The sequence below is a fragment of the Gilbertella persicaria genome, assembly GCF_025201335.1.
Source record: "Gilbertella persicaria strain CBS 190.32 chromosome Unknown B0P05scaffold_44, whole genome shotgun sequence".
Taxonomy (NCBI): domain Eukaryota; kingdom Fungi; phylum Mucoromycota; class Mucoromycetes; order Mucorales; family Choanephoraceae; genus Gilbertella; species Gilbertella persicaria.
The window spans coordinates 129,587-141,973 of NW_026252005.1; the positions used below are offsets into that span (position 1 = coordinate 129,587).

General features: G+C 35.5%; 4 protein-coding genes across 4 annotated transcripts; 2 read left to right on the forward strand and 2 right to left on the reverse strand.

Moving 5' to 3' along the window:
• Positions 1–4,051: 4,051 nt before the first annotated feature.
• Positions 4,052–5,133, forward strand: B0P05DRAFT_556203 (uncharacterized protein). The gene is made up of 3 exons (XM_051579876.1): positions 4,052–4,414; positions 4,459–4,560; positions 4,616–5,133. Exons 1-3 carry the CDS (start codon positions 4,178–4,180, stop codon positions 4,964–4,966), a joined length of 690 nt encoding a protein of 229 aa, XP_051431508.1. The 5' UTR covers positions 4,052–4,177; the 3' UTR covers positions 4,967–5,133.
• Positions 5,134–5,292: 159 nt separating this feature from the next.
• B0P05DRAFT_590429 (uncharacterized protein) lies at positions 5,293–7,231 on the forward strand (the record flags this gene model as incomplete). Its single annotated transcript, XM_051582809.1, has 3 exons — positions 5,293–5,359; positions 5,412–5,429; positions 5,496–7,231. The coding sequence occupies 3 exons, from the start codon at positions 5,293–5,295 to the stop codon at positions 7,229–7,231; spliced, it is 1,821 nt and encodes a 606-aa protein (XP_051431509.1).
• Positions 7,232–8,194: 963 nt separating this feature from the next.
• Positions 8,195–9,873, reverse strand: B0P05DRAFT_581162 (uncharacterized protein; the record flags this gene model as incomplete). Its single annotated transcript, XM_051582081.1, has 6 exons — positions 8,195–8,350; positions 8,396–8,493; positions 8,640–9,011; positions 9,060–9,139; positions 9,188–9,569; positions 9,828–9,873. 6 exons carry the CDS (start codon positions 9,871–9,873, stop codon positions 8,195–8,197), a joined length of 1,134 nt encoding a protein of 377 aa, XP_051431510.1.
• Positions 9,874–11,229: 1,356 nt separating this feature from the next.
• On the reverse strand, positions 11,230–12,371 carry B0P05DRAFT_556212 (uncharacterized protein). The gene is made up of 6 exons (XM_051579877.1): positions 11,920–12,371; positions 11,724–11,873; positions 11,629–11,672; positions 11,463–11,578; positions 11,299–11,412; positions 11,230–11,250 (listed from the first exon to the last, which is right to left on the reverse strand). Exons 1-5 carry the CDS (start codon positions 12,344–12,346, stop codon positions 11,406–11,408), a joined length of 744 nt encoding a protein of 247 aa, XP_051431511.1. The 5' UTR covers positions 12,347–12,371; the 3' UTR covers positions 11,230–11,250; positions 11,299–11,405.
• Positions 12,372–12,387: the final 16 nt, after the last annotated feature.

The window sequence follows — 12,387 nt, forward strand, 5'->3', positions numbered from 1 at the left end:
GCTGCGTCCTTTCTGTTTTTTTTTTTTCTTTTGTTTTTTTTGGATTATCTCATAGAGAGGACGTCCAACTTGTGTTACATATAAACTTATTTACTTGCATAAGACATGCGATGAACACCCTACTTGTCAGTTCTATAAACAGAAAAGCATCCCCTTTTGCTTATTTTCTTTCTCTTTTGCTATGTACTTGTCCTCTGTATTTCTATTGAGTAGTTCATTATTCTTTGCCCTTGAAGATAAGGGAAGTTTACTTATCATATAAATCAATGCGGAATGTATTTCGTAATAGAGGACTTTGAATTGTAATCATTCCCAGTTTCCTTTTTTTCTTTCCATGAGAAGATCATCCTGAAACAATAACAAACTTTCTTATTCATATGAAAATGTCAATAACCAAAAGAGCAAAGAAAAGTTTAGCTGTTTAGAAAAAAAGAAAGAAAGAAAAAGAAAGAAAGAAAGCTATTTTACACACAAACTGAAAGTACTGATTACTGGTGCCTAAAGATGAACTAACTATCGTCTTTTTTTTATTATTATTATTTTATTTTATTTTATTTTTTCTATCTTGAGCACAAAAAGTATTTCCGTTGATCCGTGCATTATGCATACGCTTACCACATTTTAAATCCGTAGGACAGTGGCTTACTTTTCCCTGAAAATAGACCCTGAAAAATCATCGCTTTTTTTTTTTTTTTGTTCACTATAAAACTCATACTGATTGCTTCTTTTTCTTTCTAAGTGAATAGACTATAAACTAGTTCTATACGTTATCTTTAGCTATCAGTTTAGTGATGAAGAAAAGATGACATGATGTAAACAAATGTTTTTACAATAGTGGTTTTAATTCTAAAATAGCGGTTTTTATTGCTTTTCAAAAAATATTTTTTTGAGTACGCAAATGGCATACTTGTAATTTCGGCATAACTGTCAATATTTTTATGATGTTTGAAAATGTTTTTTTTTTCTTTTTTCTTTTTTTTTTTAGGTAAGTCCATCACACTGACAACGAAGGCCTGAGGTATAAAAGTCTTTCTATAATTTTCTCCATCACTCTAGTTACTTTTTTATAGAGTTGTCACTACAGCGTAAGCGATGGAAGAAAAATGCAGTTGCTCACGCTGTGGTGTATGGTTACCATGGCTACCATGGCTACTATGACTGTCGTAACCATTCTGCTGCAAGAGTGAAACTAGCCAAAAAATTGATGATCAAGAGCATTCAATAAGGATATTGAATTGCAGCAGTTGTCATTTGAAAAGAGAAGACGTTGTCAACGGCTAGTAGTTGCTTTTTAAAAATGATTTTCAGCTGCCGCTTGCTTGATTCGAGTTTGCAAAGGAAGAAATATTGAAGACAGCATTGATCAATACCTTTGGACGTTTTGGTGATATATTAAACATTGGTATCTCCAAGTGCTCTGGCTCTGCTTGCTTCGTCGGTTGCGGTTTTGCTACACTTAATAGAGATAAATTAAAAGAAGCTGAACCCACACCTCAAGTGGAATATGCAACAAAACATAAAGAAATGCTATTGTAGCTGAAATAATCGGAAGAATCAGAGCTCTAGTGGCTTTTTCTTAAAAAAAAAAAAAAAACTAGAAATATCTCCATGTACGGTAGGGCAAATGTAGCCAACACAATCATAGTCGCAAAACTATTACATATGCTCAGACCGACACCAATGTCAAAAGCTGTACTCACAACCTTGAACTCAATTATCCACCAATATATTGTCGATGAGAAGAAATTGCAAGTCAAGAAAGACATCTTTTATCTGCCTAAAGCTAAAGGTTGTTTGAAACTACTAGACGTGTTTGTTTAACAGAAATATCTACAGATAAAATACGTTGACCCTCTACTTAACTATGAGCAGCACAAACAAATTGCAAGGTACCTATATGATATGATTATATACGCCCTTCAAGTGAAAGCCAACAATCCAAGCCTGAAATCTATTACGCTCTTTCCTGATTCTAGATACAAAACATCCCTGAGCAAGGATGGTGCCTTTGGGTCGATCTTTGAAATAATGGATGTATTAACAAAACTGTGCAGACCAAAAAAAAAAACAAAGCCTCGACATCTTTATTAGCAATCAATTGTATGACTCTACCACTTTCAGCTGTATGTAACAATTGGAAAGACAACGCTGAGCTGGTATTTATTGATAGCCTATTTGCGAAAAAAAAAGTTAGATCAACCTAACTCTACAAGATACCAATACATCAATCCACCAAAAATATCTGAATCAAAATTATATACAACAAAATCTCTAGCAGGCTATTCCTGCACCAAAGAAGGATAAAAGACATTGAAAATGATTAATGTGTCAGTGGTAATGAGATAGAGAATACCAAACACTTAGTGATCTTTTGTGGTAATAATACAATGATTTGGCAAAACATGTTCAACAAGTTCTTTGGTTACTCAACCAACATCGATGCAAATAGAGCATTTCAAGATTTTAAAAACCTCACACTGTTGAGATATCTCATTTACAACTTAGATGTCAAGATATATATATGACTTCTTTGCAACAATAATTCGATCCATCCAGTACGATCACTTCCAGCAATATTTTTATGGAGTACCATTTGACGCTGTTAAAACCTCTAAAAGAAGCACCAAAGAGACACTGAAGATTTCGAAAATGAAAAAGAAAACAACACAACAAATGATAATAACATAGCATAGCAAGTCACTTCAATCTGTGTACACTTGACCTTCTTCGCTATGTTTTTATTTTTTGAATAAAATTTTATTCAGTATAAAAAACCACCGCGTCTCGAATCAAGCTTTTGCTTAGAATTGCATAAAGATGTAGTTATTTAGACTTAGTATAGTAGCAAAAGTTGTAGATATTTGCTTTCTGAGTTTTTTGATTTAAAGAACTCAGTAAATTTATTAATGAAAGTTGGACAAATAGATAAAAATATTTACAAGGTTTTTCGCTTCTGTAATGCCATTTCTATATGGTGATTAGCAAGCAAATATTTTGATCAGAAACTAAAGCTTTTGACGCTCGTTTCGAGTAATTATGCTTATGATAGCTTTAATTTCTATCTTGTAGCGTCAAAAGAAGCTCAAAGAGTTGTCAGCTCAATAATTTTCATGAGCGACACCCTTTGTTCGAAGGCGTATTTTGGCTATTTTTCACAAGTCGTTTTTTAGGTTTAAGTCAACCACAGAGGCACCATGTGAGTTATTAAATATTTCTTGTAGGCACTTAAAGTATTTATGCATGCATAAAGAGGTTTTATACTATCTTCATATGTATAGACAAAAGAAGAAAACATACAATCAAGTTTTTTTTTATCTCTCTGTAATTTTGGACAGAGGGGTCTGGTGTATCACTCAACAATTCTTGAAGAATAGGAATCGCTTAAAAATATATAGCGTTATCCTTGAGTCTATTTTGAATCGAATTGCTTATATACAAACATTTGAGCAGTTCTTGTCTTATCAGATTTGATCAAGATGAATCTTCTTCGTTTGCAAGATACGAATATAAATATGAATACTTTAGTTTTTGATGTATATTTTGATCTATTCAGGTTTTTGTCGCCAATCAAAGAATACTATAAATCATACATGTCGATTTTATGTAGAATAATTACTGCTGTGTTATGCTATGCTATTTGTATTAATATCTAGACTTACTTTTCATACAACTTTACCTTTTTCTGCTTTAATGCCAGTAAAACCATTGATTATCCACTCTAGCATAAGCTTCTACTCACCTAAGCCCTGATTAAGAGCCAGACAAAGAAAAGAAGCAGCATTCTTACTAGGATTTAAGAAAAGCCTCCAATCCTGGATTTTAGTTGTAAACATGCAAGTGCGTGTGAACTTTATTCAGCATCTTGTGTTCCCGAAGCCAAAAGAACCATGCGTACGTTTTCTATTGAAAATGTAGGCATTGCTAAAGAAATGCATACAATTGAAAAATTACAAAGCAGATCAAGAACTCATATGTTACTGTAACAAAAAATGCTTAAACAACACGCGTAATCATGTTTAATCGACTTTGTTACGTCATGCAAGTTGGCTTGAGCTCCGTCCGTCCTGAAATTGCTCTTTATGCGAACGATAATGCCATAAAAAAAAGGAGGCAGGTCATTCTCCTTAATATTTCTACTCTTTCTTCCTACTTTTTTCTTCTTCTATATACCCATCTCATGTCACTTTCAAAGATTTCAGACAAAGACTGCTGGTTCGTTATAGGTGCTCATCAAGCAGGTGCTTCTGAGCGTCAGTGTGCTGAACTTTCAGGTCTCTCTAGAAGGGTGATTCACAACATCATCACCAATTTTCGAAAGTTGGGTTCTCCTCACGCAAACCAGTTATCTCTAGACAACTTGATAGACAGCGCCTGCGAGTCGGTTCCCTCTGAAAAAAACCCAAAAGTAACTAAGGTAAAAATATTGGAAAGCAAATTGCACTATGTCTAATTTATTAGACTGCACCTCGTAAAAGAGGTAGACCACCCAAGCCCAAAGAGGCTCCTTTTTTTACAGAAAACATCGTACGAAAGGCTTTAACTGAGGCTAGAAAATATCAGGTAATTTTACGAGAAATGATAGGCCACATGGTCTGATCATCACCTCTCTATGTAGATTGTAAATAATACCGCCAGTGCCTTTCCATTAGATCGTCTCAATACCCCTCCTACTGACGAAGATAGTCTAACTTTGGATCCATTGAAGGTTCGTCGTAGTTCTAGAGAAGACGACATATTGCCTGCTACTCCTCGTTCAATTACCCTGGATGATTCAGACGATGAAGAATGGTCATTAGAAGAGGATAAAGAACTATTGATGCATGTACTAGGCTCAAATGTAAAGAATGTCAAATGGAAGGAACTTGAGGGCCAGTTTGGTGATAGACACTTGGCCAAAATGTGCTCGGAACGTTGGGAGTTTATAAAAGAACAATTGCTAAAGGATATAACCAGTCTAAAAGGATGATCTTAGTGTATTTGTCACTCAGTCTATCGTGTCACAGAGCCAATTATTCAAGTGTAACCAAGTTCAACGTGCAAAATGTCTATATTATATCAACCAGGCATGGTTTAATCAACGTCAGTGCTCCCATAAAATAAAATAAAGCTCATTTCCTTACCAGTTTTATATACGCTCCTTACATCTTTTTATTTCTTTCTTCTTCTTTTTATTTCTTTCTCTTATACCCTCACACTTTCCTTTCTTAAAACCTTCCTTTTCCCTCTCTCACTCTCACTCTTTCTTTGGAAATCGAAAAAAGTTGTCGTCTTTTGTAACTTTTGAGAATTGTCATGAAGAAGAATAAGTGGCAAACCTCTTTATTCTCTTTGATTGTAGTGAGCTTTTTGGTTTTGATAGGTAAAGAAACACATAATGAATCAATTCGTTTTTTATTAATTATTTTATATAGTCAATGCTGCTTCTGAAAGTGAGTAAATCAAAAAAAAAAAGAAGCACAAACTTAATTAAAATTAACCTCTTTTTACTTAATTAGATGAAAATCACACTGTAACTGCTACAAAGCATCATAGTCATCACGAGAAGCACCACACAACAAAGACCGTCAGAAACTGTTCTTTAGCTTCAATTCAGAATAAGCGCTTAAGTCGATGGAGATCACATCATCATAGAACTCCCCGTCTTCATACTGTCTATGTATGTCATACTACGAAGCATTCGACTCATACGAAGCATCATTCGGTTCATAAAGGAAGTGCACATAGAAAGTATAGCCATAAGACAAAGCATGTCAGTAAGAAGCACACTTCCAAAGGACATTCCAGCAAGAAGCACGCTGTGAAGAAGCATTTCTCTAAAGGACATTCTAGCAAGAAGCATGCTTCTAAGAGATATACTTCCAAGAAGGATATCTCCATGAAGCATACCTCTAAGAAACACACCTCCAAGAAGCACACCTCCAAGAAGCATGCTTCAAAGAAGCATAGCATCAAAGAACACCATTCAAAGAAACACACTGCTACCACTCACCACACCACCACCCACCACACTCAATTGAGAGAGTACACTGCCCCCACAGCTACTACAACTGTTGCCGCCACCTCTTCTTCCGTCTCTATAATTCTCGCCACTACTACCCCTACTACCATAGATGTAGCACTTGATTTCCTAACAAAATCTGTACAGTCTGCCAGCTTCACACTTACCGCTGTCCCTTTCGCTTCAACAACGTCCATTCCTTTGAATGGCAGTAACAATAATACTAGTATTGTCGCTATTGGCAGTAGCTCTAATAGTACTACCACAGGTAGTAACTCTAATAGTACTACCACAAGTAGTAACTCTAATAGTACTACCACAAGTAGTAACTCTAATAGTACTACCACAAGTAGTAACAATAACACTGACACTACTGCTATCCAATCTGGCGCCACCATCACTGATACTGGTGCCAATCAATCTAGCACCTCAGTTACCTCGGACACTACCAATGGTCAATCCAAAGACACTGCTTCCAATGACAATAATAACGAGTCCTCAATCAGCGACAACAGTGATAGTATCTCTCCTCTTTCTAATAGCAACGACAGCAATGCCGAAAATGACAACTACGATACTACCGGAAATAGTGACAGTAACACTGAGGACAACGACAACGACAACGGCAACGATTCGTCAGGCGATAGTGACACTGCAGATAGCAGTGAATCAACAGCTACCAGCAATGGTGCTAACACAGCAAACATTGTCATTGGCCAGCCAAGCTCCTCTTCCAACAGTAACACTGTCTCTGCTCAGGATGTTCAAAATGGACAAGCCATTGAAGCGACTGCCCAAAGCAAGATCATCGGTATTTCTGTAGGTGCTGTTGTTGGCTGTTTAGCAGCAGCTGGTTTAGCTGGCATGTTCATTTATAGACGCCATCAAAAGAACCACTCTGAACAAAACGTAGAAGAAATGGATTCTCAATCTGAAGTCAATACTCGTTACCGTACACAGTCTTTCATGGCTGTTGTTGCTGGAGCTGTTGCTAAACTTCCGGTTCGTAGTGATTCTTCTAGTTCAAAGAAATCCGTGGGTGTTTTGGGCAGCATTCGTCGAGCTGCAAGCAATGCCTCTCGTTCTTTGTCAAGATCAAACTCTAATTCAAGTGCACAAAGTTATGGTATTGCTTATTCAGGTCCTCCTCCTATTGCTCGAATTGACGGAGATCAGTACTATAACGAATCTGCCAACCCTGCACATGGGCCAGGACATACACATGCTTATTAGAATGCATAGTAAAATAATGTAAACCTTTACCTCTTTCTCTTTTTTCTCACTCTTTTCTCTATGAGTTTGAAAACGACTCATAATGTGGGACAAAGTCGATTAAGGTTTTCTTTTTTTAAATTTGCAATTTATTCTGCAACAGACGGACGTACAATAATGCCTTCGCTAATTTCCTTAGAGTATTCATCACCATATCTCCATGGCCTTGGCCTTACTTTTCTTCTATTTACTGTCTCATCTATCTTATTTGAGCTTCTATGAATCCCATTGATTGATTTACAGGTACGAGTGATCGTATTGATAACATGGCAATCGTGTGAACACCAACTTGTAAACTGAGATAATTCTAGTGCTAAATCTATTAAATAAGGCGTCTCTTGTTTTTGTCGTACACTTGAATGATCATCGGTCTATCTACTAAGTTAGTATAATAACCAAATGGCAAATATTTTTTTTACCGAGATAAAATTGATAAAATTCACAAACTGATGTGTATTGTTCTATAAAAATAATTAAAATCTAAAAAAAGGTGCTTACTTACTTGAACAAACTCATTCAAACACATCATCCAGGCTTCTTTTGAATTCTGTTCGAGTGAATTATGGCTAGCTAATGTCATTAAGCACTTTGCTATTAAAGTCAAGGTACGACATGTTTTCGTATCAGGGTGATCTAATACACATTAATCTTGTTTCAAAATAATAAAATTACCTTGGACAAGTCCAAACTGTTTAGGCGAAATGATGGCAGGACAAATCCATCTCAGAAAGATAAACCCACTAAAAAAAAGAAATTTTAAGTTACTAAATATGTCATATGTGCTTTTGTTGGTATTACCTAACACAAGTGTATCTCGTAAGTTGATATTGTTTATCTAACGTGTTCTTGCTCAAATTGAATTTCTTAACAATGGTAGCTTGTAGGTGTCCAAATATTTTACGCAACTCACTAAATTAAGCATAATTAGAAACAACACATGCTTAAGCGTATTTCATACATAGGACACTTGGTTTTTGCTTTCTGAATATCCTCCCATATGAATCTTACATAACTAAATAATTCTGAGCTATTAGCCATAGTGCTGTCCAGCGTTGAATTAGTTAGACGAGATGGTTCCACCTAACCTTGTTTAGTAAAATTAATACAATCAAATATGGGCTTTACCTCAATATGGAGACCTAACTTGCATATATTTTGTATAGTGTGTTGGAGCGATTCTTCCAGAAATTCTTTTCCATTCATTCTCATGTAATTGTCAAGGACTTTGGTAAAGAATGAGTTGCCTCTATCAAAAGAGTTGGTAAAGTGTCTTTTTTTGCATATCACTTTTTTAGTACCTGAAGAGAATATTCGCATCATCTACAAGTAATGAGATTTAATAAGGTATCATTATTTTTTCTCTAAATACCTGTATTTAAACCAGATACTTCATAATCTATCAGTGATTTCATCCAAGCTAGTGTCATACTCATGCCTTCGTATATTCTAAGTAAATTTCTTGCTAACACTTGTACATCAGAAGATTTTCTGGCCATATCATACACCATATCATGTCTAAATTCGGTCAAGACATCCATCAAAGGTTGATAAATATCTAAAGAATAGACTTTATACTTTTCAAGCAATACGCCTACTCGGATTTGCCCACAAAATCCATTGCTTGAACCCAAGCTTGTTAAAGAAGCAAATGCTTTGTGTCTGTTCTCTTTTCTGATTTCATACCATTCTTCTTGTATCGTGTTGCTTGCATCAATCAACGAGACAGGTAGAAAGACAATTCCTTATATACGAATTTAGTTTTCTATCATACTGAATTGTCTCTGCTTACCAAACATAGTTTCTCTATCATTCTTGTTACCTTTGGTATACATGTTGATGGTTACTCCATAATTCACTTTCGAAATGTCACTATTCATGCATAAATCATACTGCTTCGATGAGTTGTGTATGGCTTACGAGAACTGAAATTCTTCTTTCCAGAAAACAGATGAGCTTTTTTTTATCGATCCGGTTAATCCTCGTATTTCATTATCTACTACAACATCACAATATAATTCACTATGCATTGAATCCTTCGGACTTGTTTGGAGTCGACGTGCTTCTGCAATACGTACAGTCAAACTATAGACTGTTCTTGGATTCTCAGGCAGTGGTTTATTAAGATCACCTATTAGTAATTTATTCGATCCATCGCCTTTGCAGCTTTGCTTAAGACGGAACAGCCATGCATCTCTTTGGATCTTGCTGCTCGTCACCAAGTGATACGTTTCAGAGATTTTGGGTCGTACAACAATGCAATACTTCATATGATCGATTGAATCAGAGAACGGATAGATATCTTGTGATGAGAGCACCGAAAGTTGAATAGGACGATGAAACAAGGTATTCTCGTCCTAATCTTGAGTTAAACTAGGTCAACGAATAATTGTACTTTACCTTTTCTGTTTGCATATGAAGTGTTCCATCTTCAAAGAGTGACACATGAAGCACACACAAAGCACCTGTATGATGCGAGATGCAGCTTGACTTTTCAATACAGGATTCTACGTAATCGAAGGTTAACACATCTACGTGTTGTTGTGTATTAGTCACTCACTATGGATTTTAAACAAGCCTGTCATTTGAACTTTTGAATGATCCATAATGCCAGTTGTGCTGCAACAATTGATTGGGCATTCAGTGATAGGGATAGGATAACCATACAATTCACTATGCTGATTTTCATAATCAGCTGAATTACCATTGCGTATTGTTGTCTGCTTTTTTTTTTCTTATAGATCAATAGATGCTCTCCAACAAAAAAAAAAACTACCCACATACTTACAGTTGAAAATAGTTCCATATTGTTTTTTTCTACAGGTAGTATACTTGACGTAGACTTTTTTGATAATAACGATTTATGTTGTAGACCGGAATAAGATTGACCGGACATCTATTACGTATTAGGGCATGTCTAAAAAGGACATATACATACAGAACTTTTCTTGAATGATTTGGATTTCATACTCTTTGAGTTTGTCTTTTTAAAGGGCTCGACTGTTTCTTGATTTGGATTCCAAGACTGTAAGGCTTGAAGCCAAGTCATAAAATCAATTGCAGTTTCTGCTTGAAGACTGGTACTAAAAGAGTAAAAAAAAAAGAAAGGTCAGAAAACAGAGAAAGAAAAGATATTAAATTTACATAGCATGATTGTCCTGAGAAGCAATCAAAATGACAAAATCACGCTTATCTGTCTCAGATGGCTGAACATTGGCTGTCTTAAGATTGGTAGTACTGATAATCGTCTATTGAATGGTTAGGCCTGCTTTTAGTCGTCATTGAGCTTACTGTATGATTGATATATTGTTTTAAGCAACCATCTTCTTTTGAAATGAAGAAATAGCATCTACAAAGTGTTATTTAAAGCTTATTGTGTTCTTTGGACGAACCTTTCCCATTTTCCTGCGATGCTATCTTTTGTGTTTCCATTCGTTTGTGTACTTTGGCTACGACGCTGCTTTCTTTTTACCAGTAAATAACCTTTGGTTGTGATGTGAAAACATCGAGAAACATAGGCTTGTGCATTGTTTGAAATGATAGAGTCTAGACTGTTATATCTTTGCTGCTTGCACATATCAACTTTTGTTTTTGGGATTTTTATTTTACACTTACGATCACTTTAGGCCTGCTTAAAAAAGCAAAAGGAATTAAGGATGTAGGTGATAAAGGTCGGCCTTTTGCATATTGTTCACTTAATGAGCATGATTTTTTGAGGCAAGTGTGATAGGATGCCAGCTTTTCTTGAATATAATAAGACAATCTTTCATTGTTTAGCTGTTAAAAGATTAGGTTCAATGATGAAGAAAAAAAGGGGTTGTTTATACCTCATGACAGTCTTCAAATGGAAAGTGAGGAACTGGGTTTCCTGTTCCATTTTTAGATTTATTGTCTTGAAAACTGGCAGAAATCAACACAAGTTCTTCAAGTATTTTCAAATTTTTACGTTTGACAGATTGAAGCCTAACCATCAATGGAGCCAGCTACGTGAAAGAATGAGTAAAGAAAAAAAACAGTGTAAGTCAATATACCTTTTCATCAATCAAATATCGTGTAGACTTAATTAGATCGTTTAGTGTATATATGTATTCCAACAATGCTTTACACAAAGATTTTTTTGCAAGATATAACGACGCACTCATTTCCTGTAGATTGCATAAGCAAATAATAACCCTTAGAAGCAAAAAATAGTTACATTACATCCAATAACTTAATGTTTGTTTGTGACATATTTAGCTTTTGAGAAGCACAATAAGCATTTGAAGACTGAGCATGCTTTGTTCTTAAGTCTTTGATAATGCATTCAAAACGCTATATTGTAAGTTTAGTAAATAAAGGGGCTTGTCAGAATATTGTTTTACCGTCAATATTTCCTTTATTTTGGCGCCGTGGTTCCTTAAACAAGCTTTATGGTAATTAAATGAGTGCACAGGATTATGGATACAATTATACTTACGTAAAATGTGTTCTAATACCCCGTCTTGATCCTCTGAAAAGACTCCTTCTTTAGGCCATTGAATGTGTTGGAACTCTGTTGGACAATAAAACGGTTCATTTAATACCAGCTTCGTTTGCTCAAACAATAAAGTAATCGATTTGGTGTAGGCTACATGCTATTTGTTAGCGTTGGCTCGAATATATTTATCTGTTACCAATCTCTAGTTGTCTGCATTGCTCTACTTTCTCCAGCCATGTCAGATATCGATGCAAAAATAACTCCAGCGATTTCAGATACTCACGAAAGATAGGTGAATCAGTCCAGATGTCTTCGTAAAGGATATCAGAAGATAAAACATTCATCGTTAATGGTTTTGACTGATTTAGTGTTTTTCGACCATGCATGGCTACACCAGCTTCGTCATCACTGCTATTACTCAGGATACTATCGTGATCGTCTTCTAACAACTCTCGTATTGCCTCTTCTTCTTTGTCTTCCACTTCTTCGTTCCAATTGATGCTTGTGAGGAATTCCCGCTTGGTAGGTTGTAAAGAAGGTAAACTACATGATGATCTTGGCAATGAACTATATCCATTATTTGAATACATTAAAGGAGCACTGTTTGATCTGCTTTGATCCATTCCCTCTATAAATATCTGATTTCACTCAAATGAGAAAAAAA

Coding starts and splice junctions, on each gene's coding strand:
- B0P05DRAFT_556212 (XM_051579877.1), bottom strand. CDS start 12,346: ATGGATCAAAGCAGATCAAACAGTGCTCCTTTAATGTATTCAAATAAT. Junction 11,673..11,723: donor GGTATTAGAACACATTTTAC/GTAAGTATAATT, acceptor ATTACCATAAAG/CTTGTTTAAGGAACCACGGC. Junction 11,579..11,628: donor AAATAAAGGAAATATTGACG/GTAAAACAATAT, acceptor CTTACAATATAG/CGTTTTGAATGCATTATCAA.
- B0P05DRAFT_556203 (XM_051579876.1), top strand. CDS start 4,178: ATGTCACTTTCAAAGATTTCAGACAAAGACTGCTGGTTCGTTATAGGT. Junction 4,415..4,458: donor AAAACCCAAAAGTAACTAAG/GTAAAAATATTG, acceptor CTAATTTATTAG/ACTGCACCTCGTAAAAGAGG. Junction 4,561..4,615: donor CTGAGGCTAGAAAATATCAG/GTAATTTTACGA, acceptor CTCTCTATGTAG/ATTGTAAATAATACCGCCAG.